Genomic DNA, 27,870 nt, shown 5'->3' on the forward strand with positions numbered 1-27,870 from the left:
TTGTTTACTCAACCAACCATTAACATAAAGCTCAGTGTATCAAATACCAGCAGAGCTGCTCAGCCCCCTGCATGCCACATTCACAGGTTGACAGGCACCAAGCAGCACATCTGATGAATCATTATGCAAACAGCCACAAAAAGCCACAACAAAAAAAAAAGAATTACTCCCCACTCATGAGAACTCTGCAGCTCATGAGTGGTGATGGGAACTGTTTACTGTGATGGGAAACTGAGTCGCGAGGTCTCCGCCAAGCTTCAGAACTGTCTTGTGCTTAAAGATGTTTCTGTGATTACACTGACATAAAAATAAATGTCATTGCCCTCTTCTTAAAATAACTTAATAATTCAACCTATTTCAAAGCCACTGAATGAAAAATGCAGATTGATGGGAATATTTAAAAAGAAAAATTGATAAAATACAACAATTTCTGACAAAGTATGTACAATTTTATTATAGTCATTATAAAACATATATAAAAAGTGAATACAAAAGTTGCATGGGTGCAAGTTAAAGATATTGAAAAAAACACTGCTTGTAACATTATAAAAAATTGCATATTCTTTGACCCAGAAATAACAGGTAAGGAACTACGCACAAGCAGTTTGGCAGTTGGCGTGTCAAATTTGCATATCTTCGATGATAAATACACACGCACACACACACACACACACACACACATTATGACCAAGAAGTGTCTTTGGCGCACGGTATGCATGAATGCTAGAAGCTTAGTCACACCTCATGCACCACTGTCTTATCTCATCCTACCAATGCCTTGTCGCATTACTCACAGCGTCTTGAGTACATCTGAGGCACTTTTCACGTTGACTACACTGCAGTCAGAAAGAGGAAGTTAAAAAGCAGATGTATGTGTCCTGAGTCTTGACCCTCTCGCCACACCTCAACAGAAAGCCCCAATGTTTCAGGGGGTGAGAAAATGACACATGTAAGTTATTACGAGAAATGAGGGATATTTCAGTATTAGATTAAATAAAGCAGCTCAGTGTGATTTTACACAAACAGTGAGCCAGTGCAAGTTATTAACTGCTCCCTCGAAGGAAATCCCCTTTAGACTGACTTCATGTTTACCCCTTTTAACATACAGAGATGCAGGAATGACTGTCCCCTTAGCAAAGCATACCATTTAAAAGGTGCAGTCCACTGTTTTTTGTTTAAAATAATAAATAAACAACCACCTTCCAGTTCTTCCTCTTTTTACTGCTTGCTCTAAACTACTAGAATAGACTGCTGATTAGTCAAAGCCACTGAGCACCATAGTTAACCTGAAGAGATGAGGTGGTTGTACATTGTTATTTCACAGCATGAATGGTAAAAAGGAGCACTTCCATATAAACCAAGCTCTCAATAGCTTTGGGACAGAATAATGACGGCATGTGCGTATTTTCATGTAAAACATGTTAGAAATTATTGCTCATTTCTTGAAATAAGAGGTATGTGTTTGTATGAAATAATACCACAGGTTATTGAATGTTGCTTGAAAGTGAGTGTGATTGATATGGCTGTATCTGTAACATCTAAGATCTGACTTTAATGGCACGCAAAAAGTAACAATCCTTCCGTTCCCACGCAGACCGGTCTCTTAATTCACCCACTGTTGTGCAGCTACATGAGAACAGTTGAAATGTTTCAAGCAAAGCAAACTGGACATAAAATACAAAGGTCTCTTCTTTATGGGTTGTGCAACAGTCAGCAGCAGCAAGCAAAATAAAAAGTGAGATTTATGCAATGTCACATCTGGATATATGACCTCAGATGAGTCAACCCAAATGTGTTTTAGGCTGTCCCGGCAAACTAAAACAATTACAACAAAACAAAGACAAACAAAAGGCGCCGTAGGTACATTAAGTGTATTTTGCATTATAAAATACTATAATTTGTATTGTCACATATATTTTGTTTGTATGGCTTCATCCACTTTAAGGCCCCCTAAGCTTTGGAAGTTCTGTGCATATTTTTTAATGTAAGAATGTAAAAATCAGTTTTATATATATATATATACATGAGAGGAAAAGTATATCAAAATGCTAAATATATATATATAGTATATGCATTGTATTGGCTTGTTGTAATCACCTTAAGTTTTTATTCTAGGTAAATCTGTTAAATCCAGGCTAAGTTCACATTTGTCCAAGTCTCCATTCTGGCCCTCAGTGTCTCCGTCCCAGAATTGTCTCTCTGTTTTGTAAATGTGGTTTCCATTATCGTAACAATTTCTCTCGGTTTGCACTCCATTCTCCACTGTAGGTGATCCAAGGGCGGTGCTACCTCCCAGCTCCTCCGCCGCCCCTGACAAACCCACTAGTGCCTCTTCCACATGACCATCACTAACACCTGCGTCTTTATCCTCCTCCTCTTCTTCCTCTTCCTCCTCCTTGAGGGCCTCTGCAGCTCCATCAAGACTGGAATCGCTGAGGAAGGAGTGCGCCGTCTGAGTGTCCTCCATGGACAGAGGGGTCTCATCAACGAGGCGGACCCCGAGATTACTGCCTTCCCCTGGGGTGAAAGGCATCTCCTCGTGGTCTTGGTCTGGATCCTGGTCTTTGCTGCAGTAGGCGTAGCGGTGGTTCATGTGCTGGGAGTATGAACCGGAGTGAGAGAAGCGTTTGCCACATTTGTCACATTGGTAGGGTTTCTCTCCAGAGTGCAGCCGGCTGTGCTCGATCAGATGGTGCTTATGCTTGAAGGCCTTGTTGCAGATCTTGCACTCGTGAGGACGTTTACCTGTGATAAATACAGAGAAATTGTTGATAATATTCTCTAAAAGTATTGTTTCATCGATAAATCATAAGAAATGGCAGAGAACTTCTGTGTGTTTTTACAAATCTTACAGACCTGTGTGCTCGTATTTGTGTCGGAGCAGAGAGCTGCTCTTCTGGAAAGTTTTTTCACAGATGTCACAAGCATATAGACCCTCGTCTGTCTTCTTCAGTCTTTTCCTCCCGGGTCCCCCATCTCCCTCCAGTCCTTCATCCATGAGGGAGAGGTAGTCTAGAGCTCCATGGCCTAGCACTTCACCCTGCAGAGAAAACATGAACATCACGATAAATTTAGATTCACATTAATCTAATTCTACAAATTCTTACTGTAAAGCAATATGATCAGATATTTTAATGTATTTTTGTTGCTGCTTCTACCTGATTTATGAGGTTTTTCTTCAGCAAATACACATGATTCTTTTAAACAAACCTAAAAGATAAAGTGTACTCACCATGAGAGCTTGTCTCTCCTGGTGGATCTTTTTCAGAGTCGCCTCTGCTTCTGCGTCCATCATGAAAGCCATAGGAGAGAGAAACCCTGGGCTTTTAGCTTGCTGGCTGAAAGGAATCGCTGTGATGCCATCATGTCCCGAAAGCCCTAAACCAGCCTGGTTGAAGATAGGGAATCCATTAAATAAGGAACCTGGAAACATAGGAGCTCCGGCCCCGCTGTAGACCGGATGGTGGTGAAGAGGGAGGTGTGACGTTGGACTGGGTCTCCTGAGTTGCTGGGTCATTTTCTCTCTCCTCTCTCCTCTGGCTGAGTTGCCGTTTACAGTTTTGTGTCTCCCCTCCTGGTCTGAGAGCTGCTTGGGCAGGGAGAGGTCCAGAGGCTCGTTCTGTGCACACCAGGGGCTGCTGGGCTGGTTCAGAGGGGAGGTCAGTTCAGGAGGACAGCTGGTGAGGTCCAGGCAGACTGGAGAACCGAAACCTGAAGAGGGAACCCTCTTTCTGACCCGAGGTGATGACAGCCCCGGGGAGTGGTTGATTGGATGGCTTGGGCTTCCCTTGTCCTGGCTGGAGCAGTACGCTCGGGAGGAGGGGCCGTCATGGTGGGGCTGTGGGGGAGAGTACATGGCCACCAAGAGCTGCTGCGGTAAAGAGTGCCAGCTGGGCTTCTGCAGTGGTGATTTGTTTCCGGACAGGCCGTTGGATGCTTCACCCAGTTTGCTGCTCACCGGTTGGAGAGCAGAGTTGGGGAAGAACAAAGGTGGCGAGTAGTGGTCTTTGCTGCGGAGACCCTCGGGCACCTCCACTGCCTCTCGGTTCATCTTGCAGAGGTAGCGCTCGTGCTGCAGGAGCACGGCCACATTGGGGAAAAGCTGGGAGCACCAACGACAAGTCACCCCAAGCACACCTCTCTCCCCTTCACCTGACCTCGCTGCTTCTCTTCTCCTGTCAGGCGACACCTTCCTGTCAAGCCCTCCTCCGTTGTAAATCAACTTCCTTTCCTCCATTGCCACTCCTCCTCCTCCTCCTCCTCCTCTGTCCATCTCCTCGTCTTTCCTCACCTCCCTGTGAAGCATCTCCTGCAGCATCTGTTCAAATTTGGCCCCAGAGTGCAGATACGGCAGCAGGGTGGTGCCTTTTAGTATACTGGCCCTGAGGGAGAGCTCTGCTGAGGGGTCCCAGAGCCGAGCCAGGTCTGACGCTCTGGCGGGGTTGAGGTTGGGGTCCTGCAGGGCAAGCGGGTGAGCATCCTCTGGGACCCGACATAGAGGCCCGGCATGATCTTGGGTCTGTGAAGCCAACGGGGAGCCCTTGTCAGAACTGTTTCTCCCCACACCTGCAGAGGGAGATGTTGGAAATGAGTGGTGGTAGGAGCTTTGGCTGTGTCCGTTAAATGCCCCGCTGGCTCCTCCTGCAATTCCTCCTCCATTTCCTCCACCATTCAGACACTTTTTGCTGCTCAAGTGGGAGCTGTAGGAGCCAGAGTGAGAGAAACGTTTCTTGCAGTTGGAGCACTCATAGGGTTTCTCACCTAAAGGATGACACGCAGGCGGAATATATGAGTCAAAGGATGGGTTGAAAATTCCTTCAACAGTTTTCATAATTATCTTGTCCTGTCGTAGATTATTTTAATTTGTTTTCTGTCAACACATCAAATTAGGTATAATTTCATGCCATATAGCTGGCATGATAAGTATGGGTTAGTGGTACAGTGGAAACAATAGCAAATTGATGGGTGAGTACATCTTTTTTGATGTTATTTTGTCTCACCGCTGTGGATGCGGAGATGCTCTTTGAGGTGATGTTTGTACTTGAAGGCTTTCCCACACTGCGAACATTTGAACTTCCTGGTCTCGATGCCTTGATCCAAAGTGATGACACGCTACGATGATGAAGACAATGTTATTAGTTTTATAACACAACACATTTAGGGATGAATTTCAGGGTGTGACCAAGTATGATTGTCACTTGTATCAACACAAAGTTCCAATTAAATAAGTTTTGTCACACTAAACATCAAAGAATATAGTAAAGACACTTTGGCTCATGTCGGTGAAGTTTCTCCCGCGGTCTGTTCGTATCTCACCTTGTCCTGCACTTGGTTGTGAAGAGCCAGGTGCCGTTCCATCTGTGCCCTAAGGGTGGCAGTGTATCCACAGAGCGGGCAGACCATGTGACCCCCCTCCCGCTCCAGACAGTACTTCATGTGGTCCTTCAAAGAGGTTCCTCGCTGATACATCCTGTGGCAGAATGGACATGCCTGCTGGGTCCTCCCTGCATCTAGAGTCCAGAGAGAGAAGTGACATTTTTTTTATATAAAAGACCACTGGAAAATCTTACGTATTATACGAAATTTGTTAACCCTTTATTAAGCGAGATATCAAAATATCCTTGTTTTATATTTAAAGGTATAGACAAAAGAGTCCTGATTAGGTTTTTTGCGTACTTAAATTACATAAATTATGCTTTAATATGATATTTTACTGAAGACGATTAAATTATGACACAACCTTTTATATTTATGAGGTATGCGTAAATGTAAAATGTTGAACCAAAAGCAAAATATAAAAATTGTGGGACAACACACACTGTTAGATGCATGAATTGCTTGAACATGGACGTGTAAAATGCATTGTCCTGTCGAAGGCACTTTGTTGACACATGGGTGTTAAAAGCTCTTCCCTTCAACATTTTCTCAGAATAAAATTTGCATATACAATCTGATATGTGCAGAATATGAGTGGTTCATCACTCTAACAACATACTGCCTGGCTCGCAAGCAGTAACTTCAGATTTGTTGATTTTCTATTTAGCATCATTGCAGCTGTTCTCTTGTCAGCCTACCTGCTCCCTCGGGTGAGCGGTGCTGAGCGCCTGGTGACCAGATGGCAGGTGGCAGCTCCTCGTGCCTGCTCCCCGGATGGTACACCACTGCTGCCGTGCCATTGTGGTTCAGATGGTCCAAGAGACTGGCTGAGGTCGAGGCCTTCCTCAACTGGGCCAGAAATTCATAGTGGGCCAGGTCCTCCAAAGAATTTTGGGAGTCGGCGTTCTTACCTGCGAACAGAGAAAAAGATGCAGAGGAATTGTAATATCCATAATGGGAAATATGTTTATTTCTCACTAGAGATCAATTAACAGGCCTTTTGTATAAATGAAAACATAATCCTGATAGATGGTTTTTATAACATTTGCTGGAAAATAGAAGTATCAAATATATAAATATATCTTTTGTAATTCAAGTCTCACTGAAATAAAAATCCTGGCAGCTAAGGTGGCATGAAAACAGAGACTAAATACAATGCAGACAACAAAAAACAGGCTAAGAAAAGTGTCACACACTGCACAAAAGACCATAAACAATTTCCTGTTATAATGCAGATTATTCTAAAGCACTCTAATATGAGTTCCCCTGTTGAATTTATTATTTCTAAAGCTGGTCAGCACTCTTGTCAGTGAGGTTGAACCTTTGCTACAATTACAATTTTAATGAACTATGTGCTAAATTCATTTCTTGAGAAACAATTGTTCTCTGTGTGAATGTACATGTGTTGGATAAATGTTCATGTGTGCAGAGGACACTGTGCAACTGAATCTAATGGAGCTAAATTGTTTACTTGAAGACTGGCAGATAAAACAAAGTATTTGGGGAACTTGTTGGCCAGATATGAGAGTCGAAGAATTCTCATCTGTGTCCTTGAGTGCAGTGACGGGAGGGCAGACAGCGAGAGAAAGCCACGTGAAGAAGAGAGGGCGCCTCCTATCATGAATCAAGCCAGTCAGCTTACAGAGACTTTGAGGAAGATTTTTCAAATGTTTGCAGATGTTGGCATATTTTGAGCTGTTTTTTAATGTGGTGAAGGGACGAGCCTGTGTGGTTGAGCGTTGTAAAAACTCAGCTTTGCCTTCATCAGGCAGGGCCAAATCGCACGAGGCGAGGGAGCTAAGTGATTGTTAGTAGGCAAGCCGCGTGAGCCTTTGATCTCTCCTAAATAAAAGGGAAAGCCTTGCGTCGCGCAGTGCTGATTTCAGTACCGTAACGTCACCTCTTTGATGCATGGAAATATTGTGACATTGTGTGGGATGAGTTCTTTTGTCATGCTTTCAGAAGGCTGCCTTTTCAAAGAGAGAAGAGTGAAGAAAAAGAACAGCTTGTAGGGAAGGCATGGTTTCACAAGGAGCTGATATGAAGGTGTATCTAGAGGGTTCGTGAGAGGCATCGTGAGACTGCCGGTGTCTTGCATCAGAAAAACAATGTAAATTTGTTTAGCCTACACACACAATGGTGTCCTACACAAAAGTATCATAGATTACATGCAAGGGTGTGTAACAAATTCCATTTACTCTGGGTTTTTTTTTTTTTTTTTTTTTTGGTGTAGGCTATTTATAACTTTTTTGGACTATTTAAAAAGAAAACTTGAATTTTACTTTGATTTAAATAACCTAGTTTTGTACTAGTATTGTACTTTGTAAAAACTGTTACAAATTGAAAACAAAAGTCACATGAAAAGTCCTGATAAACTCTGAGAGAATGGAACAGAAGAAAGATAGAAAGCAGCAGCTGCAGCAGAGAAGAGGCCGCAGGTCTGCGGACAGGAGGGCAGATTTCCTGGGTTCAGTGGGCTGACAAACCGGAAATGAAACATTAGAAATGGTTGCGTTCACGTGCAGAGTTAAAAAAAAACTAAAAACCACATGCATTCATCTTAATTAACGGTTTAATTTTAATGCAGCACACTAAGTGACACATCCACGTCACACATTCGTGACCTGAACAGGTAGTTGGGGGCACGCTGGGTCTGGCCAAAAGAAAGGCAGAGTTGACTGGTTAAACTGGGACGTATGGGCCGAATGGACTGGTTATATGCTTGGACAAGAGCGATGGGAGAAGTTGAACCTGTAGCACTGACGTCAGACAGGTGAACACAACAACAACGCCGCCGCTGCGCTCGACAGACGACAACATCCAACCACTTAGTTGCGGCGGGCAACAACGTCGCCTAGCAACGCAGCTCCGAGTGCGAGCTCCGAGGTGTGTCGCAAAGCAAAAAGTTGTGTGGTAAAAAAAAAAAAAACTGCTGTGGCTGCAGAGTTCATGTTGTTTACATGTCCACGTGGTCAGCCTTGTTGATTTATTCTACTGTTGATTCTGAAGGAGGTCTCAGCAGCTCCTTTTATTTATTATTGATCCTTTTTGTTTAATTGTCTGAGTTTTGTTTAATTAAAATTAATTAAAAAAGACTGCACTGAGGAAGGCAGTTGTATATTCATAATTGAATAAGTTAGCCCTTCTATGCACCTGTGACCTTCTGGCCTTGGTGATGATGATGTTGTTCCACTTGTGTTTGTTGACATTTAATGCAATCTATTTTGTAGCCTACTCTTTAATTTAACAGTAGTATAAATAATCAACCCCCATACCCAACACAAAAATGTTTACTCTGAGTGGCTTTTTACTGAAATACTATTACTTTAGTAAAGTTGCTTAAAGTAACAGTACTTTAACTCAGTGCAATATTCTAGTAAGTGACTCTTTCCACCTCCGAGTAAAGTCATTTACACGTCACACACTTTCTTGGCCTTCCTTCTTCAGAAACCCTTTAGAAAACAAAAGCACAACTTGAAATGGCAAAAAGTTGTACAGGTTTTGTATACTTTTGCTTAGAACTTACAGTACATCCTCAGTGGTTCCTGGTCTCCCTCCCTGTCAGTGGGAGATGCGTTGGTGGCGTCTTCTGCTGCCTCCGTCTCCTGCTCCACCTGTGACGAGTAGCTCCTGCTGCCTGGGCTGAGGCTGTGGGGACGCGTGGAGCGAGCAGGGCTAACGGTCTCCTCCGTCTCCTCGCTAGGAGTCAAACTAGTCTTGTCCAGGCTCTCCTGGCAGTCCTGGGGCTCCAGGCTCCACAGACCCACCTCATCCTCCCCCTCAGATCCTAGTGAACTCACTTGCTCAGCATCCACTGTGAGAAGGACAAAAACACAAAACAACAAATTTAGGGGACAAGTCCTGTTTAAATGCCATTAAGCCAACAGACTGTATGCACAAAGGGATTTTCAAATGTATTGAATATCAAACATGATTAATCTACATCAAATGAGAAGCCAATTGTTATTTTGTGGTGTCCAGATTTATATTCAGTTGTTTTTTTTTAAATGATTCAAAAGGCAATACACCTGAGTTTCTTATTATTTCAGCTGTAGATTATGACCAACACAAACCAGAGACAATTAAACACAGTAAATTAAACCAAACAGGGGGGAAAACTTAAAATGCCTTGTTAATTCTAAGCTCTATCTAAAACGTTGTTTGAGGTCAAAGACAGACAACAGTGTTATTACTTGTTTTTTTTTCAGTGTTTTTTCATCTGTAAGCAGGAGGAATGAAATTGTCCTCATGTGAAGTTGTTCAATGTGTTTTTTATCATGAGATATTTTATAAGCCTTGGTGTGGTTTGATGTGGGGATTAGGATCAATACAAACAGACAAGCTCAGCATGCAACATACACGTTACAAGGAGATCCAGAACTCTGGAAGGAGGGTCCAAACGTTTTTCATAACCTATTTCAAATATTTCACTGAGCTATGACCACAATAGAAAACTTCAGACAAATAAATAGAAAGTGTTACAAGTCATTTCTGATCAATTTCAGCTTGATATCCAATTGGATAGTTTTACTCTGACGGTACTGAAAGTGTGTGGCTTTGATTTAAACTGAAGATAAATTTAAATAGATCCATTTAAACAGATATATATCTATTTGATTAAAAAAATTAAGAAAGCTTGTAGAAGTGTAATCTTGCCAATCAAATTTCAATCCAATAAAATACAGTTTATTTTAATGTTTATGAGTACTAATCACTGTAATTACAACATTTGACGTTCAGTGTTCTCTGTAGCAAATGGTAAAATATTATATTAATTATATAGTGTAATTACTCTTAAAGAGCACAATTAGTGCGACTGTAGAAAATGTGTGCTTAAATGTGTCGCACATGTGTGACTCATGATGCGGCAGGGATGAAGTGCAGCAGTACAAAGAAAAGATAAATAACATATTGTAATTTAAAAGTATACCCTCTGTGCCCAGACTGCAGCACAACTGGAAAGGCGCATTACTTTTTCCCATGGCAAAGACAATAAATGACAATCACAAACACATGCCTGGGATTTCAGCTGTAGTCTCTTATTTCCAAGGCTTTTTCTGAAGCCTCGCTGTTTTCCTCTCACTGATTGGCAATATCTAATCACCACCAAGTAATGGCCATTTAAAAGTATATCATTGGAGGAAGCCAAACCTTTGGACTGTGCCAACTCACAAGGGGCCATTTCTTCTTTTTGTGTCGTTGTGAAAATTGGGTTTTTGATGAACCTCTGATGAAGATCACAAAAAGAAGTTGTCATGCTTCTTATTAGTTTTAAATACGTTTCCCTCTTTGGCCTCTTTTCATTAGATCAGAGTGAAAATACAGTTTCATAGCTCATTTTAGTCCACAAAACACAAAGTCTGTCATTAAAGTGTCAAAAACAACATTCAGTCACTCTTGAAAGATTTTCCTTATTGTGTGAGCCGTTCCAAATACACCCTTACTGGCTGGTGGATCCAATATAATTGATGAGTATTTTGCTTTCGGCTCATGGCCCACAGCTCACAGTGACAAATTCCAGAGACTGTTCTACACCGGCGGAGACATGTCTACAAATCTATGTCGTCTTCTTTACATCTAGAATACACACACGCACTCATTTGTGACTGAAAGAGCAAAAGGGGGCAGAGTGTTGCCGATGGGGCGGCCCGCAAACACACACCTAAAACACTTGATGTACACACACTCTCCTGATGAGTATATAAACTAATCTCAAAGAGCAACACCTACATGTGTATCTGTATGTATCATATAGTCGCATGTTCTTCCCCAGCTTCATTACGCCTCTGTAAAAAGTGAGCTCATGCAAAACACTTTGATTCATCCAAGCCGCTGCTCCTTGCTGCCATGGGCAGGAATGACTTGCTCTTATTGGGGGGTGAAATTGGTCATCAAATGTGCTTCCCTACAACAGACAGCTATGAAGTTTTATGATGTAGTTGAGGTCGACCTATCAGCCCTGCAGGAGTTTTCCTGGGTTGATAGGAAATACCGCTGGGCCCTAGAAGAGAAAAATCTGTTCCTGATTAGCATCAAATTGACTCTAATTCTCTCTCCCATGACAGTGAGTGACACTGAGCCTATATGTGCTGTCATTAAAGCGGCATCGCGCCGGGATGGCTTTCATTATCGGGCCTGTTGATTTATTTATTTGGATAGCGACTGCATCCTTCAAATTGCTCTTTTTTAAAATGTTGTTGGAGCAGGACAGCTAAATCTTTGAACAGCGCAGGAGGTTTTCGGATTGCCTGCAAATAGAGATTGAATGTCAAGGTACAAAGGAGTTATAAAATTATGCAATGTGCAATAGTTTTCCGAATGTGTAATTTAATGGAAGATGCTGAACACCAAAAAACACACGGCAGAGCACAGCAGAAACACGGCTATTGTGTGCATGCACTGTAGTGTGCGTGGGAAGAACATGACTAATATCCAGAGAGTGCTAACAGAACTGTGCTGCATCATGCTTGACTTTGTCGATCACTCGGCCCCCCAGAAGACCGAGTGATCGACAACGATCAGATCAAAGCACTGAAACACTATTTTAATCTGTCTGTTGCTTTCCCTGCCTGACAGTAAATGATAATCTAAAAGATTGACAGTCTGCTTGTGAGAAATAAGTCTTCTATTTTCATGTTGAGAAAGCTCAGAGCTTTATCCTGAAAAAAATACATCCCTGTTCTTTTGTTCTGCAGGCTTGTGATCCATCTTGAATCTGATCTGAAGCATAAAGAAATGATCATCTTACAGTGGTTCTTATACTATTTACATGTTTTTGGCAGTTTTCCAAAGCCAGTCAGAGATGGATAACTGGATATGTTCATAGGCACATACCAACAGAGAGTGAATCTTTACAAAACCACATTAAAACACAAACCACAAAAACAAAAGAAAAAGACTTGTATAACATAAAGAACATTTTTGCACTGGCTCACGACAGCACAGACAGTTTCACTGTTTATATCCCAGAGGGCATCTACTGTACAGCAAAACGCTAAGCTGCAGTTTACTTTACGACGCACACATGTGATCTGGTATTGACTTAGTAATTATGTGGCTAAATGGTAAAGACGGAATAATTACCTAGAAATTACCTTGTTTGTTTCTTTTGGTTTTAAAGGCAACAAACAAGGCCAGGCCCAATTTACCACACAACGTAATCGTTACCGTTTTGTTGATTCTTAGATCACTGCGTAAAACAATAACGGTAATATGTTATCAGTGCTATTTAATAGATTTGAATTTCTCTCGTGAGATGAAAACAACCCAATAAATAGTAGTTTTTCTGATAAACTTGTTTGCTATGACAGAAATACCTTTTGTATGAATTAAATGGTACATTAAAGTACAGATTTTGTTATATACACAAATAAGAACCACACAACATGTCCATTAAAATTACTTTTGAATAAAAATATTAAATAAAATGAAGTAGGAAATTTAAAGATATTTTTTCATTTTTTTAGGTTGTAACTTTTAGGTTGCGTTTTAAAGTTTCACATTAAATCCCTCTTTGAACTGATTCATCAATCAAGAGTTACTTAAATCCACGTAGCTCTTCATATGACATAATGTCACATTACAGTCATTTATGATACATTTCACACAATAGAAAATGTATTTGGTAAAACTGTCAGAAGCAAGAAGGGACACTGTCAACTGAAAACACTGAGGCATAAATAAAAACTTACTGATCCATCATATTTTTTACATTTATAAAAACCTTTCGTATAATATTTCTAAATGATTTGGTTTTAGTTAATGCAGGATATTAATCGTATTTCATTCTGTTCACAGGTGACAAAAGAAACTCAACACTCGCTATTTTGAACTCAATAAATTACCACGAGGGTCATGGACGCCCACACGCTAAACAAAAAGCAAGCACAGGAAGATGAGGGTATCGTCATTTTACCTGTGAGAGCAGTTCAGAGACGAGGTAAATCCACATACATCTGCAGAGCCCGCTCATGTTGACAAAGATGACCAATCTTTAAATATATCTCGCAGAAATGACACATTTAAAAAAGTCTCACTGTGACAGCTCCCCTATTCAAACCTCCTGTGTGACATTTGTACAATGAGTCAGGAGGAGGACCGCAACCAAGTTCAAACACCTCCCACCTGATCTCCTCAATCGTGGCAGAAACTTGCATTCTCTCTGAGGCGGTGGTTCCTTCTGATGTTGGCACCTTGGCCTGGTTTTGGTTTGGTTTGACCTGCCCTAACAACGCTGAGCAGGGAAAAAAAGACACTGATGCCCATGTGCCAATTGTTTATTTTTAAATCTAACTGTGTTACTGCACATGCACCAAATACATAATGAACACACTGTCTTTCACTGGACATGTTCTGCAGCAAAAACACAAATAAAGAGACTTAATTTCAAAATGTTGTTAGAGAGTGTATAATACCAATAATATTCCAAAGTGAGTTTAATATACTTTATAGAAAACTCAGTGTTGAGTTTTGCTTTTTGTGGTTGTCTCATTTTTTGAATGCAAGTCTTGATTTCAATGTATCCAAATGTTTTACAGGTCAGCCTATATCATGAAAGCTGACAGCAAATGAGGATTAAATGCTCTTAATTACATGTTAACTGATAGGAATGGTGGTAATGTGATGTTTTGCTGCACGTTATTGCATTTCTGTGGCCAGAGAAGAGGAAGTGCAAACATTCTTGTCTAATGATTGTGAAAATAACCACAAACACATTGATATGAAAGTCTAAGTCGCACAGTCAAGTTCTTGTTCAATTGATTACAGTCGTTTCCTAGCTGGTTGGCAGCAAGCTACAAAAGAAAATACTTTTGCAAATGGCTGTCGGCGAGAATAAATGAGACTGAAACTGTGACACTGATGGGGATTGTAAAGGTCATATTGGTGTGGAGGAAGAGATGCCTGATTGTGATGTTTGCTGCAGTGTGTGATTCTGCATTCTTGTGTTTAGTACACAGTGCTGTGGTGTGTTTGTTAGAGAAAGGGGGTGACAAGAGTGAGACAGAGGTGCAGAGACACCAGTGCATGAGAAATGCTGCACAGTGCATAAACTGCACGGAAAGTAATACAGAAAGAAAAGTGATGGAGAAAGAGAGAGAGATAGAAGAAAGATAGAGGAGTGAGGAATTAGAGAAAGAGACAGAAAGCAACCGTGTCAAACTGTCCCCGACACAAATCCTCCAACTGATGTCGAACTGTGAAAAACACGCTACAGAGGGAAATTCCCTCAACACATACACTCGCACAAACTAAAAACAAACAAACATGACTTTGTATTGTGGGCACAAACGGGGAGCAAGACCCGCCTGCTGCTGCAGAGGGCTAAAGCATGATCAAACACAGCAGAGGAATATGTGTGTGTGTGTGGGTGTGTGTGTGTGTGTGTGTGTGTGTGTGTGTGTACGCGATACTCCATGAATATCTGAAAAGCAGTCAGAGATGGAAAAGTTAAAGCCCATGCGGTGCCATAGCAGCAAAGTCACGGCTCTGTGCCTTTTTAGATGTCCCGCTCATTAGGAGACACCACCCTGTCAGAACATTTAAACCACCACCACAGAATGTGCAGCCCAGTGGCAACATCTGCACTTTGAAACACTCGGAGGCCCACAGAACAATCAGCTCAAGAAATAAACACCAAGCCAATTTCCTCACATTGATAAAGGCTCTGCAAAGACACTCTGCACACTAAGCAGTGATCTTTAAAATTGACTCCAAACGCCGTGTTGAAACTGTTATTTTCCTTTTGTTGACTGTGGCTTTTAATGACTCTGTTCAATTAGGGCCCTTGTGACACAAAACCAGAGTCCCTTTTGGCATTTTATTAGCTTCAAAGCCACCAAACTATTCACTGATACCACACTCGCAAAGTTGATTTGTCATCGAGTTACGCTTTTAGTGTGACTATGCGCTGGCGTTGGTTTCGTTATTCACATGCGTGAATACAATTTCAGAGGAGCCTCTGCGAATCATAACGTACTGTGGTGTTGTTGTACAGCTATCATGGCCGCTCTGAAAAGGGCACAGGCATCTGAAAAATCGAATGAGATCAGAATCACTGATATGTTATTCTCTATCTTCATGTCTCATCACTGTGAACCACATCTGCTAAGTGGAAGCCGGCTCTTATATGACTTTAAAAGATGAAATGAATAGCAAATAAGCAGAAATAATGTACAGCAAAACCATCAAGCAAATAGTAAACAAAGCTGTGACTTACTTCAGTGGAAGCTATTCTACCTCGAGATCAAAGTGTAAGGATTTCCACTTCTCTGCCAGTCTTTATCTTTTACCGTCAGTCCTCGACTAAGTTTATTTGTTTTTACATCTGATAGGTTGAATCTCCTCCCACTCATATTTGCATTTTAACCATGCGTACTGTGTAATTTTTTTCTTGTTTGAATTCACTTAATGAACATTGCAGACAAATATGTTTTTTTGAAGGATTGTTTTTTCCAAACACAGGATTTTTTATTTTTTTACCATGTGTATTGTTTTGCGATTAAAAACAAAAATTGAAAAGCATTGTCGGACTGTGTATGTTTTTTGCATTTCAGACAGAGACAGAAATAAATAAATTGGAGCAGTTAGAGTGAACATAGACAGGAAAGGAGACCCAAATAACTTGTGGCCTAGACCAGTCATCATACTGAGAAGGTGCACATATGTGCTGGTAAAACAGTTGGACAACTGTGACTAAATTAGATGTACAGTACGCTGACATGCAGCTACAGACACACATGGAGAGGCGGTGTGAAGAAGACGGAGAAACACACTTCCAAGACATACTTTCATCCCCTTGTGTAGATTCCCACCCTAACTATATATTCTTAGATTGTGGCTAGTCGCCTCTAGACATCTATGATATATCTTTGTAGCCTGTCATGATTTTAACTTTCATAGAGTTGACAATTCTCACAGGTAGAGCTTAAAGAGGAACCGTTGCTAGATAATTAGCTTATCTTTCACAGAATCCATTTTTATGCAAAAAGATGCAGCAATCAGTTTTTCTCTTGCACAATTGAGGCAAGGTGTGAGAGAAGAGGTGTGCAAAGAGCCCTTGTGGTTGCCTGTGTTCTTCCTCTGAAGGTTTCCTGTATGCTGCTGCCTACATGTTTGCCGCTGTGTTCACCTGTCCTGTCGACCACCACAGTGACATTTGTCAACAAAATTATTACTTGTTTGACACTGGCCTTTACCTTCAAAGCAGATGCGTGTGGCTTTCTGCTTTAGTGGCATTTTTTTTTTTTTAAACTTTGTGGGCAGCTTACAAAGGTTACACAGGGTGATCTACAGCTACACAGCACAAAGTTTGTATTTGTCTGTTGTGTTGTTGGAACTATAAGGATTTACAGAGTTTATATTTCTTAAAAAATCATAAAATAACAATATTTTCTGTTGGATTATCTAAACCATAGAAAAAAAAAACTGTATTGACAGTTTATTTTATTTTTCTAGACATGTTCTATCAGCAATTCAACATTCTCACCGTTCGCTGAACTGATCATCACTTACAGCCTATGATCTCATTCATATCTTATTCTCACTTCCTTATTTTTACATCTATAATAAACTCACACACGCGATCCAATTTCCACTGGTCTGTTAAAGATGAAATAAGACACACTGTTGATATCATTCTGGACTTCCCTATAATGTCATGCTGAAGTGAGTTGTTTGACTCACTTGCTGTAACAATGACTCACCAGCAGTGACACCTTGACTTAACTACTGTATCTATATACTGCACGACTATGAGAGAGCTTGTACGTATGAGAAAATCTTTGTCGGCATGTTTGAGCTCAGTGCCATCGAGCCCTTTGTGCATCTGCTGCGCTGGAAGCAGGACTGATGTCGGTGAGAAAGGTTAGCTCGGTTAGAGGGTTATTTCGAGCTGGCCCCTCCGCCTCCTCCTGCGGCCCGCAACCGGTTTCCGTGTAGCGAGGGATCGGTGCTGGAATGCAGTAACGGTCACAGAGGGACCCACGCACTCACCGCACTGTGAATCAAAACCCAAACTCCACTTCATTAGGCTCCTGTCATTGCAGAGACTCTCACACCACTCTATAAATACCCCTGTCTCCCCCCTCCAAATTTGTTTTCCCTCTTTTTTTCTTCACACATGAAAATGCTCGGGGACCGTTCCAGCTTTCTGATGTGGCTCTTTATTTTGTACGTTGGCGCAAGAAACCACACAATAGTGGCTCCTTTTGAATATTAAAACATTCTCTGACGGATCACAAAGGTTCTGAAGTTTTTTAATAGGGGTGCACGCTAAATAAAACTTCTCTTTGAGCTTAACAGCTATACAATGTGGGATTTGGTTAGTTTTAACTCAAGCTGTAACTTTCAGTTACTCACTACGGGAGATTTGTTTTGAGGGCGAAACAAATATGCCTGGTATCCCACTGACTTTGTCTACTTCAAGCATCTGTGTATAAGATCTGTTAGAGGTGTTTAGCGTGATGTGGTGTTCTTGGAAAAAAACAATTTACTGCATTAAACCCCCCAAAGGTCTTAATCTAACCACTCAAAGCTGATTTCAAACACAAGATAGAAGAATTCTGAGAAACCCACATTAAGATATAAAAAGATCAGCCACAGCAACATCAATTCAACTACCATTACAGCTCTTACTGCCAATATAATCTAAAAATAATAATAATCCACCCTGTTATTCTACAAAAAAGTAAAATGTAGAGACGTGGGGATGCCCTGACAGTCAGCAAAGAACATGAAAAGACATCAGCAGAATTCCATCCACGGCTGCTGGACAACTCATTCAGTTAAATTAGAAAGTGTAGCATGTAACTGTATCTAAATATATGTTTTTTTCATGAAGACAAATGTTGTTTTAATAGACACAGCCTGTAGAGGAGACCTGGCAGCCAGTTCCTGCCTGCTTAACCTGCATACAGGGCGCCATCCTCTGGCGTATGTCGACATTACATCCTCCACCAGGCAGATGATGATACACCTAACATTTCAAGTGACCACATGTGACCTCCAAGGCTTTGAAACATAGAAAAGATGCCTTTCGAATGTGTCACTCTGCTTCTATTTTTCTTTGACTCTCGCTGAATCGTCCCTCCCATGTCTGCACACACCATCCACTCTCTCTCTCTCTCTCCCTCTGCCTTCCTTTTGTCACTGAGCCTTAAGCACGCACACATAAAGAAATACAGGCAGCAGAAAGAGGAACACACAATAGGCTATAAAATGTTCTTTTTGTGGTTGTGCAGTTCTGATTAGGACGATGTATGAGTCATATTGCATATTAATTTACACACATCTGTATGTACGTTAGTCACAGCTTGGTGCACTGTGTGTGTGTGTGTGTGTGTGTGTGTGTGTGTGTGTGTGTGTGTGTGTGTGTGTGTGTGTGTGTGTGTGTGTGTGTGTGTGTGTGTGTGTGTGTGTGTGTGTGTGTGTGTGTGCTGTGAGTGTGAGAGAGAGAGAGTGTGTGTGTGCTGTGAGTGTGACGCCTGAACCACCGCCTTGAAAAAAAGAAACTAATTAAAGTTATGGAGAAAAATGCAAAGACAGCAGAACCGCACAAGAGAGTGTGTGCATGTCATTACTGACCTGGCCCAGTTGGAGAAGAAAAAAAAAGAATGATGGCAAGAAGAGGGAGAGAGAGAAAGAGAAAGGGAGAGAGAAACCTCAGCCAGCGAAATAATGTATATAAAAAAAAGACTCAACAAGAAGAAAGGTTTAAAAAGCAAACTTCGGGAGTTTAAGAGGATCTTTGATGTGTATCAGAAGAGGAAAGCAGCCTTGCGACTGGGACGACAGTAATTTTAAGTCGAAGCAGAAGGCTGGCCGACTGGCTGCCTGGCTGACTGACTGTGGGCTTTGATGGCGCTGGCTGTTTGAAGTGGTTTTCGGGGGATGGGAGCAGCGTGTGGTGTCAGTGGGACAGGGGAGGTGCTCCGGGAGAGGGGGGGGTTGCATGATGGCAACCGTGCAGGACTTGAGGAGCGAAGGATGGATAGATGGAAGGAAAGAAGAAGTAGAAAGAATGTAGAAAATGGCATAAAATAGAGAGAAAGGCTGGAAGGTGGAGGAGTTGAGATACACAGCAGAGGAGATCAAGAAGAATCAAAGCGATTTGAGAGGAAGAGGAGAAGACAGAACACTGAAACAGTGAGAGAAAGAGAGAGTCACACAAAGAGGGAGAGAACAAACAAAGGCAACAGATGAGAAGCCAGAAGAAGCTGCAAATCTGAAAAAGGAAAGTTTGAAAAAATAAAAGTGACAATGAAGTCAACCTTCAAGATCTGAACCCCGTCCCCAATATCAGGCCTGGACACATTCACACCTACCTATTACTTGTATCATTTAGATGACGTTACCTCCCTCTGATATGCTGCCAGGCTGCCTTATGACTTACACTTCCCCTTCCATCCCTCCTGCATGCTGGACACATGCACCGTATAATCATAACTGCACTGTTTCCCCGAGGTACCGAAGCAAACCGCACAGCCCAAAAGGAAAAAGAAATTGAATCTGTTTTTTTGTTCTACTTGCCTTTTCATTTTCTTTTATTAGTCACGACCTTTATAATTAAAATCCTTCCAAGGTTTTTGCAAGTTTGAAATAAAGACAAAAATACGATAACCTGTCACATACCATGAGAAATACTTTAAAAAAAGATGAGATAAGACTAGAACTAGATAGTTTCACTGTGATAAGTGACGAAGTGGACAAGTGTCTACTGATATTATATGCATTGCTTCCTTTCTAGCACAACATACTTCCGGTTTATGGATCCTGTTCTTTATCATACCTGAGCTACCAAAGATTAAGATTAATATTGCACGCAGCTAGAACACATCAACATCTTTGCTCTGTCTGAGGTACAAGTTGGAGTTTGACCAGAGTGTTTAAAGGCATAAACCATTACAAAAATGGCATTCTGATGACTTTGCAAAAGTCATTGTGGTCATTATAATTTTAAAGTATATGTAACTGAACAACTCACTGACTAAATGAATGAACACATTTATTGCCTAAAACTTGAGAGGGCGATGCCTTCACGGCCTCTAAAAGTGTCGGGTGGAGAAAAAGTGGAAATGTGTTAAAATGAGACGCTGCCAGAGAGAGAGAGAGAGAGAGAGAGAGAGAGAGAGAGAAAAAGAGAGAGAGAGAGAGATGTGTAAAATGTAAGACTTAAAGCCTCGACCGTTACAGGTGGGCCTTAAGGTCAGTGAAGCGTGGAATGTGTTTACTCCCTACCAGGTAACTGTGTGTGTGTGTGTGTGTGTGTGTGTGTGTGTGTGTGTGTGTGTGTGTGTGTGTGTGTGTGTGTGTGTGTGTGTGTGTGTGTGTGTGTGTGTGTGTGTGTGTGTGGGTGTGCAGATGAAGGTGGTGCCAGGTGATCACAGGTACAGGGAGACAGAGGGAAAGAGGGGGGAGTTGGCTGGCTGACCTCTCCCATGCCTTTTCTTGTTGACTGTTCCAGTTTTACTTTTTTTTCATTTACCTGAGCTGATAGAAGCACCAACTCTTGTTTTCACATTGACTTCATGATGGAGGACAGAGCAGGTTGATACAGAAATAATGCATAATATTGCTTTGATGTGATGGTGTGTATTTATCTGGTTTAGAGTTTGGAGCTTATTAACTCGATCAGCTGAAACTTAATTGTCAACAACTTGGATATTATCTTAATCTTCTTAATCTTCTTCTTCTTAAGCTCACTGAGCAAAACCACCAAATATTCCCTGTGAAGATTTGATGCTTGACTCTGTTTTACATCATAGTAAATGGAATAAATTTGGGGTTTGGACTGTCAATTCATCCTCGGCTCTGGGAACATGTAAGATTTATGAGTTTTTTCTTCAGGAATGTGACTCCATGATATGGAGCTCAGACAGCACATACAATAATATCAAACAATGGCACAGAGTGAGACTTAACAACAACTGTTAAAAAGCAAGGATAATAACTTCAAATAACTTCGGCCTATCTGATTGTTGTAAAGAGTTTTAAAAATATATATTATATCTTTGGCTATAGTTCTTAATGCCTACATTCATTCAAACTAAATATGATACACGTCTATCAAGCATATCTCATCACAAAGGTTGCAGATCCTCTTGTTTTTTGTCTTCAAAGGAATTCTGATGTTGCTGTCCTGTACTTTTAGTTTTAAAACAACACTTTTCTAATTGTTCTAATAAACTTTTGTTTCAATTCTACATAAATATCATATGACGTCATACTTTTAAACTCCTTTAGCCACTTTTGCATGAACTGATCTTTCAGCCTTTAACAGTTCGTAAGACGAAAATCTGCATAAGACCCATTGCGACGCATATACACCCGTATTACGCAGGCTGAACAATTAGTTGTACATTATTCAACTAAATGTAGTTACTTTGCCTTCTATAAGCCCCCTCAGAACCCAATGAGTGTCTTCTAAACTGCAACACAGTGGGTAACTCCCCATAGACCATGTTATCGATGGTAGTCAAACTCTTATTTGATTGACTAAACATTGATGAATAAATCAAAAAGAAATCATTTACAGATTAATCAATAAAATAATAATCATTAGTAGCACTGTTGTCCGATTAGTTTTTTTATCCAAGAGCAGCTATTTAATTGTTTTCCAGGAAAAGTACTTTATCATGGCATAAATCATCGTATCAACTACATAATGCAGCATAAGACAAATCCATCCATATCACCCACTCCTACCAAAGACTCCCTACCACTAATTCATATAGAGCACATGTTTATTTATCCAGTGCAGTGCTCTGGTCTTGGACTTGGTGAGAGATACAAAGAATGAAAGACAGGCAGAAAAGAGATGACAAGCAAGTCAAAAAAACAAAGAGTGTTAAACTGATGAAACCAAACAGACCAGCAGGTCTGAGGACTTCTGGCCTCTTAGGTGATAAAGACAGATCCTAAACAAATGACAGTCCACTGCTGTCTGCTGCTGAAACACTCCACATATCAAACTGTTCCTTATTTAAACTGCTGCTCTGCTTCTTCTATCGCCATCGACGGCAGCACACTCTCATCCAGTGGAGTGGGTCTCTCTCTCTCTCTCTCTCTCTCTCTCTCTCCCTGTCTTTTTGTCTTTGTCTCCTCTCTCTCTCTCTCTCTGCCACCCATCTGGGCCTTGTAATACATGACAGCTGAAGCAGGGTTTCCAAATTTAATTTGAGGTGTGATAAAACGGCACATATCTATAAATTGTGTGCAGAGAGCCTGCCTATCTGGATAAATTCAACCTCTTTCATGTGCAGCATGTGAAACACACAATACCCGGGCCGTCTGCACAAAAGGAAGACCCACAAATAGACTTAATGACGACGAGTCTCGCCAAAGCAATGGCATGGCGCAGAGTGTAATAACAGCGCTGCAAATGGCTTATGTGGAGAATTAAAAGGGATCAATTTGCAACATCAAACTACACAGAACATGTGAACCTTATCAGATAAAAACGCCTTTGATGTGAAAATAGAAATGCCTGTAAATGAGTGATAAGCCGCATGAAATACAGTAGGTGTGAAAAGTGCATGTGTTACCAGGCACCTATACACACACCTCATGAGCTCTGTGGCTATTAACGTGATCTCACAGTTTCATGGAGTGTGATTGTTAGACATGCACGCAGCTCTCAAGTTTATAATGAAGATGGTGTGTTCACCATTGAGGCATTTTAGTCTATTAGGACCATATTTTAAATAGTTTGTGGTGATTACGCTGGATTTGACCTTCATCGACTAAGAGATCTGATCGTTTGTTAGCACTAACATCTTGACAAAAGAAACTCGCCAACTCCAAACAGTCATGTACAGCTAATATGGCGGAAAATCTCCTCTGCATGTATTAATTCTGCAATGGCACTGAAAACTTTCCAAATAATTCCTCATAGAGTGGACCGACAGTGTGGCGGCCACGCGGCAGGAATGTACAGTCAGACATGGGGACCGCTGTGGCTACATCTGAAACATCGCAAAGCGCAATAATCGAATAAACATGTGAAAAAAATACCAGAGGGACTCAATCAAGGGATTCCCCATTACTGCTGTGAAGATCTGGCATCACACACACAGAGCTGGGAGAAAATCTGTGACATTTGGCGCTGTGGGAACATTGGGGAACAAATGAGGGAGCACTTATTATCCCACACTCTGTCGCCCTTCCCGTCTCCTCTGTCTGTACCCCCTCAGCCCCTCCATCTCTTGTCATCTGACGCCGAGGAACTGTCTCGAGCCCTGTCAACCCCATCAGTTCCCCCACCTCTGTCATCTTCCTCGCCCTTTCTTCCTCCACTGTCCCTCCCACCCGCTGGTTCTGACGCCTGAGCTGAGCCCCTTGAAGAATCCCGGTAATAAACTGTGGTGCCTTGGCTCTTCATTGCTGTCTCGCTCTCCCCACCCCTCATCCCAGAGCGCCGATACATCTGCAGTTAGAGTAGGCCCAGTCCAACGGGCCCGGCCCCTCCGCTCTGTACTGTACCGGCGCGTCAGTCGTTCATGTTTAAATGTTAAATGTTTTCCCCCCTCTATTCTCTCTCATTCCATTTTTCTCTCTCTTTTCTTTTCTTGTGCTGCTCAAGTCCTTTGTGTACAGTGTGCTATGCTCACTGTGGCAGCACGGTGCCAGAAAAACCCACACAAACACACACGCACACACGTACACAGTCACAGACACACAGCTGGGCCCCAGCTGCATACAAAGACTGGGGTTTGGAAATCAATGAAGGAGAAAGAAGAAAAAGGGGAAAGGAGTTTAAATAAATTGGCACTTGAAAAAAGAAGAAAAACGAGAAAGAGGGAATGAGGGAAACAGGGAGAGAGAAAGCTCCCTCTTAAAAAGACACATCAACTCAACAACAGAGGAAGGTTTTTTTTTTCATGGACTTACAAAACATTAAGCGAAAGGCAAAGGGACTAAATATGTTCTCATGAAACACAAACCTTCATCTGATTCAAGAGCCGTGGTTTGAGTGAGTCTGATCGCATGTCAGAGGATACCTGCTGAGTTTAAGGCAAGGGGAAATCCTGCACATAACACAGCCAGAACACTTTAAGTAAATGACATTTTTAAAAACTGGAATCTTAACGGCATTGCCTCTGCTTAATTCTAAACATGGACCAACATGGCTTTTGTAAAATTCAGTAAGAACGACATTATGTGATGTTAAAGGGTTGCTTCATAAAGGTTTTCTTTAAAATACAGAAATTTCCTCATAAATGTATTTCACTGTAAAAAATAATCCTAACATACTTTTTTTTGTTCAGGGAAAAAGATAAATCATCTCCTCTATTCCTCATCCAGTAATTCCAGAGATTAGTACAGTTGAGCATTAGTTGTTTTCCACCCATGGTGTCATCATTGTTTCAACTGACTGCGTATACAGGCCTGAAGGGGGGATGTTGAACCGCTGGCTATCATTGAGCAGCTAATTAATTCACACTCAAATATCTCACTCACAGCCAGTAAATACGGGTCATCGTTTAAAACTGGATACGTTTCCTCCCTTTGTCTCAGGGCTGTTTTCAATCTACCAGGAACGAAGGGTAGTAATTTCCTCACGTTGCTTGAGATGGGTGAGCATTGACAGTTTTATTGGGGGAGACAGAGACATAATCAATAGGCGCCTTGGAGAGAGAAGAAAAGCCAGCCTATGTTTTTTTCCTCTCTTTCTTCTGGTTTGGAAAAGATCCCTAAAATCGCTGTCTTATGACTTAGGCCTGCCAAATTCATTTGGTTTTATCAAGGACCTTTAACTCCCCGCTCGCAAAGCCGCCTCCAGCCCGGCACATTCCAAATCCAACACAGAGCTTAAAGACACATTTTTACTCTGACGCGCGGATGCACACGCAAAACAAGGTCTCGCTCACACAAACTTTAAACATGCACTGACGCATGTGTGACAAACATATGCTATGTATGAACACGCAATCAGCGCCGACATACGTGCACGCAGATTACCAACAAGTCGTTGTGCAATTGGGACAAAAAAAGCTGCTCGAACTTAATGATAATATGTTGGAGAATATATTAAAGATAACAGACTAACATGACCTTTACATTTTTTTTATTCTTAGATAAATATTGATTTATTATCTTTTTTTTCTTAAATTCACTTTTAAAACACTTTGATAAAAGTTACTGGGAAAGTGACGCGGTGATGCTTATCTCTCCTCTGAGGTCACTGCAGGAGTTTAAGAAACGGGAAAATGTTTTTGCTGGTGCTCTGATAAGTGACAGGTCCTTGTCAGTAAGAGTGCCTTTATGCTGATGGCTTTCACGGTGTTGTGACGGTGCTGATTTGTGAAATGGAGTGAAGTCGGTCGACAAACTGCTACATGACAGTCAAAGGTGAGAGTGTGCATGTGTGTACGCATGCACACAAGACTACCCGTTATCGCCCAGCAGCCAGTGAAGTTTCTCACCCTGGTGACACTCTGCTGAGCTTCACACCTCTCTGAATAAAATGAGGAAACAGTAACGGCAAACTTATAAACTAAATACAGTAAACAGACTCCTTACAGAAAAGGTTTAGGGCAGTTGTACGCTGCGTGGTTTGCAGGAGTTCAGAATGAAGCCAGCAATGTTTGCGTGTGTGTGCGTTGTATGTTTTTGAAGACAAAATATCCTCTCTCCGATAGCAAAATGATGGGAAAAAACACAAGAGACCAACTTAATTAAGTGTTTTCGTGGACTTAGAGCTATGTTTGCATTGGGGGTAATTGTTAAGTTTGTTTAGGATATCCCATGGCTTTCCCTGCATCACCAAACAACTGTGCAGCAGCCAGACACATCACCTAAAAAACCTATGAGTATTAGAATAAGGTTTATTTGATTTTAGGGATTTAAGTTTAGGTTTACATTTAAGTAATTTAGAAAGGGATTGCAAGTTAAATTTAAGCTTACACAAGAGTGTTGTGGATCACAAATGTGTATATTTGCATCCATGCACAGTTTAGTGTATCCTAACTTCTGTTTGTAAGTTTAGAGCCACAAACAAACAAACAAACAAACAAACAAACAAACAAACAAGGCACAACCTGATGCATGTAGCGTAGAACAATATCTCTTAATTCAGCATACTGTCTAGAGGTTCCTCTCAGCACTTTTAGGAAGTGTATTCACAGAAACTGATAACTGACACCATCTTAAGCTTTAAGGTCCCCTGACACCTTCCACTAATTCTTGATAAGTTGATTGATAGTCGTGTTGGAATAAAAAAATCTAACTGTGCAGAAGAATTTATTTAACATGCATATGATGGGCTGATTTAAATAAATGCATCATATTTTAAAACCTTTATAATTGATAGAAAACCTACATGACCAAAATGAGTTACATTATTTTTAAAAAAGAAGTATAATTACTATTTGACAATCTACATATATAAATATTTTTATCATGCAAATGATTTTGAGTTTTGATTTAAAACAAAGAAAAAAAGAAAAAACCTTAAGAGACGTTAGACAATTCATAAAGTTCAAGAAAAGCCTTGAGAAAAGCCACATCAGTTGATAATCCTACCTAAACTGTATCTCAGTACTTCTGCAATCTACTTTCTATTTAAAAATGTTTATGAAACAACATCAAACTCAAGAAACGTTATATTAAATCAGGTTGCATAGCAGGGCATCAAATATAGATAATAAGGGACCAAGATCCTGGAAAGTTTCAGTCTCAGAGCAGGTGAAGCAACAAAACTAAAGTCTACATGAGAGAGAAAGTCACTCAGAAGTACAGTGACAGTGGTAATGTGTTAATAAAGATGGAAAAATAATCAAATCAAAGCTGATTCACTAGAGTGTAGGTCCTTCTAAATAATTGATGATTTACAATTTACTTTAAAAAATAACTTTTTCCAACCTTATAAAATATACAAGGATCATACGGTTTCACAGAACATGTATGCAGCCGCAGGTTGTGTGCTTTTTATTCTAAGGTTTTTGGCCCAAATGTGTGTACAGGTAGAATAATCCCAGTGAGTAACCCAGCCTGACGATAGCTGAGTTATCAAGCCTGTAATGTACGCTTGTTGGCATTCACAAACCGGGAAAGAAGCAACAAGATCAGAGTCTGAAACATGGATCTAGTCAAACAGCTGTGCATTAAACTGCACTGCGATCACACAATATTTACAGATAGTCTTCCTCCAAACTGCAGAAGGGATCAACTGGGTTTCGCATGAGGGCTTCTGTCCTCCGCAGCTAACCTCAGCCTGCATCATTCAACCAACTTCTTCACAGTTTCCAGCGCTGCGCTAGTTCTTACCTCGGTTCCTCCTCGGGTTGGCTTGTTTCCTCCGCTTGCCCCGACTTTCTTCTGCCATCATAACGCTTTACGTCGTTCTTTATGTATGTTTTGTTTTGTTGTGTTGTGTTTGGTTGTGTTTTTTTAGTTTTTAGTTTTTAGTTTTAAGTTGTCCAGGGAGCGGTGCGAGTGTGCGTTTGTCCCGAGCGCCTGCCGGAGAATGAATGGTGATGAGGCATCGTCTCCGGTCAC

General features: G+C 41.2%; 1 protein-coding gene across 1 annotated transcript; it reads right to left on the bottom strand.

Annotated features, from left to right (window-relative positions):
- Window positions 1-460: 460 nt before the first annotated feature.
- Window positions 461-27,700, bottom strand: LOC129105978 (zinc finger E-box-binding homeobox 2-like). Its single transcript, XM_054617265.1, has 8 exons — window positions 27,640-27,700; window positions 8,903-9,190; window positions 6,075-6,287; window positions 5,317-5,510; window positions 5,001-5,112; window positions 3,233-4,761; window positions 2,857-3,040; window positions 461-2,745 (listed from the first exon to the last, which is right to left on the bottom strand). The coding sequence occupies exons 1-8, from the start codon at window positions 27,698-27,700 to the stop codon at window positions 2,099-2,101; spliced, it is 3,228 nt and encodes a 1,075-aa protein (XP_054473240.1). The 3' UTR covers window positions 461-2,098.
- Between the last annotated feature and the right edge of the window lie 170 nt (window positions 27,701-27,870).

Source organism: Anoplopoma fimbria, chromosome 17 (genome assembly GCF_027596085.1).
Source record: "Anoplopoma fimbria isolate UVic2021 breed Golden Eagle Sablefish chromosome 17, Afim_UVic_2022, whole genome shotgun sequence".
NCBI lineage: Eukaryota > Metazoa > Chordata > Actinopteri > Perciformes > Anoplopomatidae > Anoplopoma > Anoplopoma fimbria.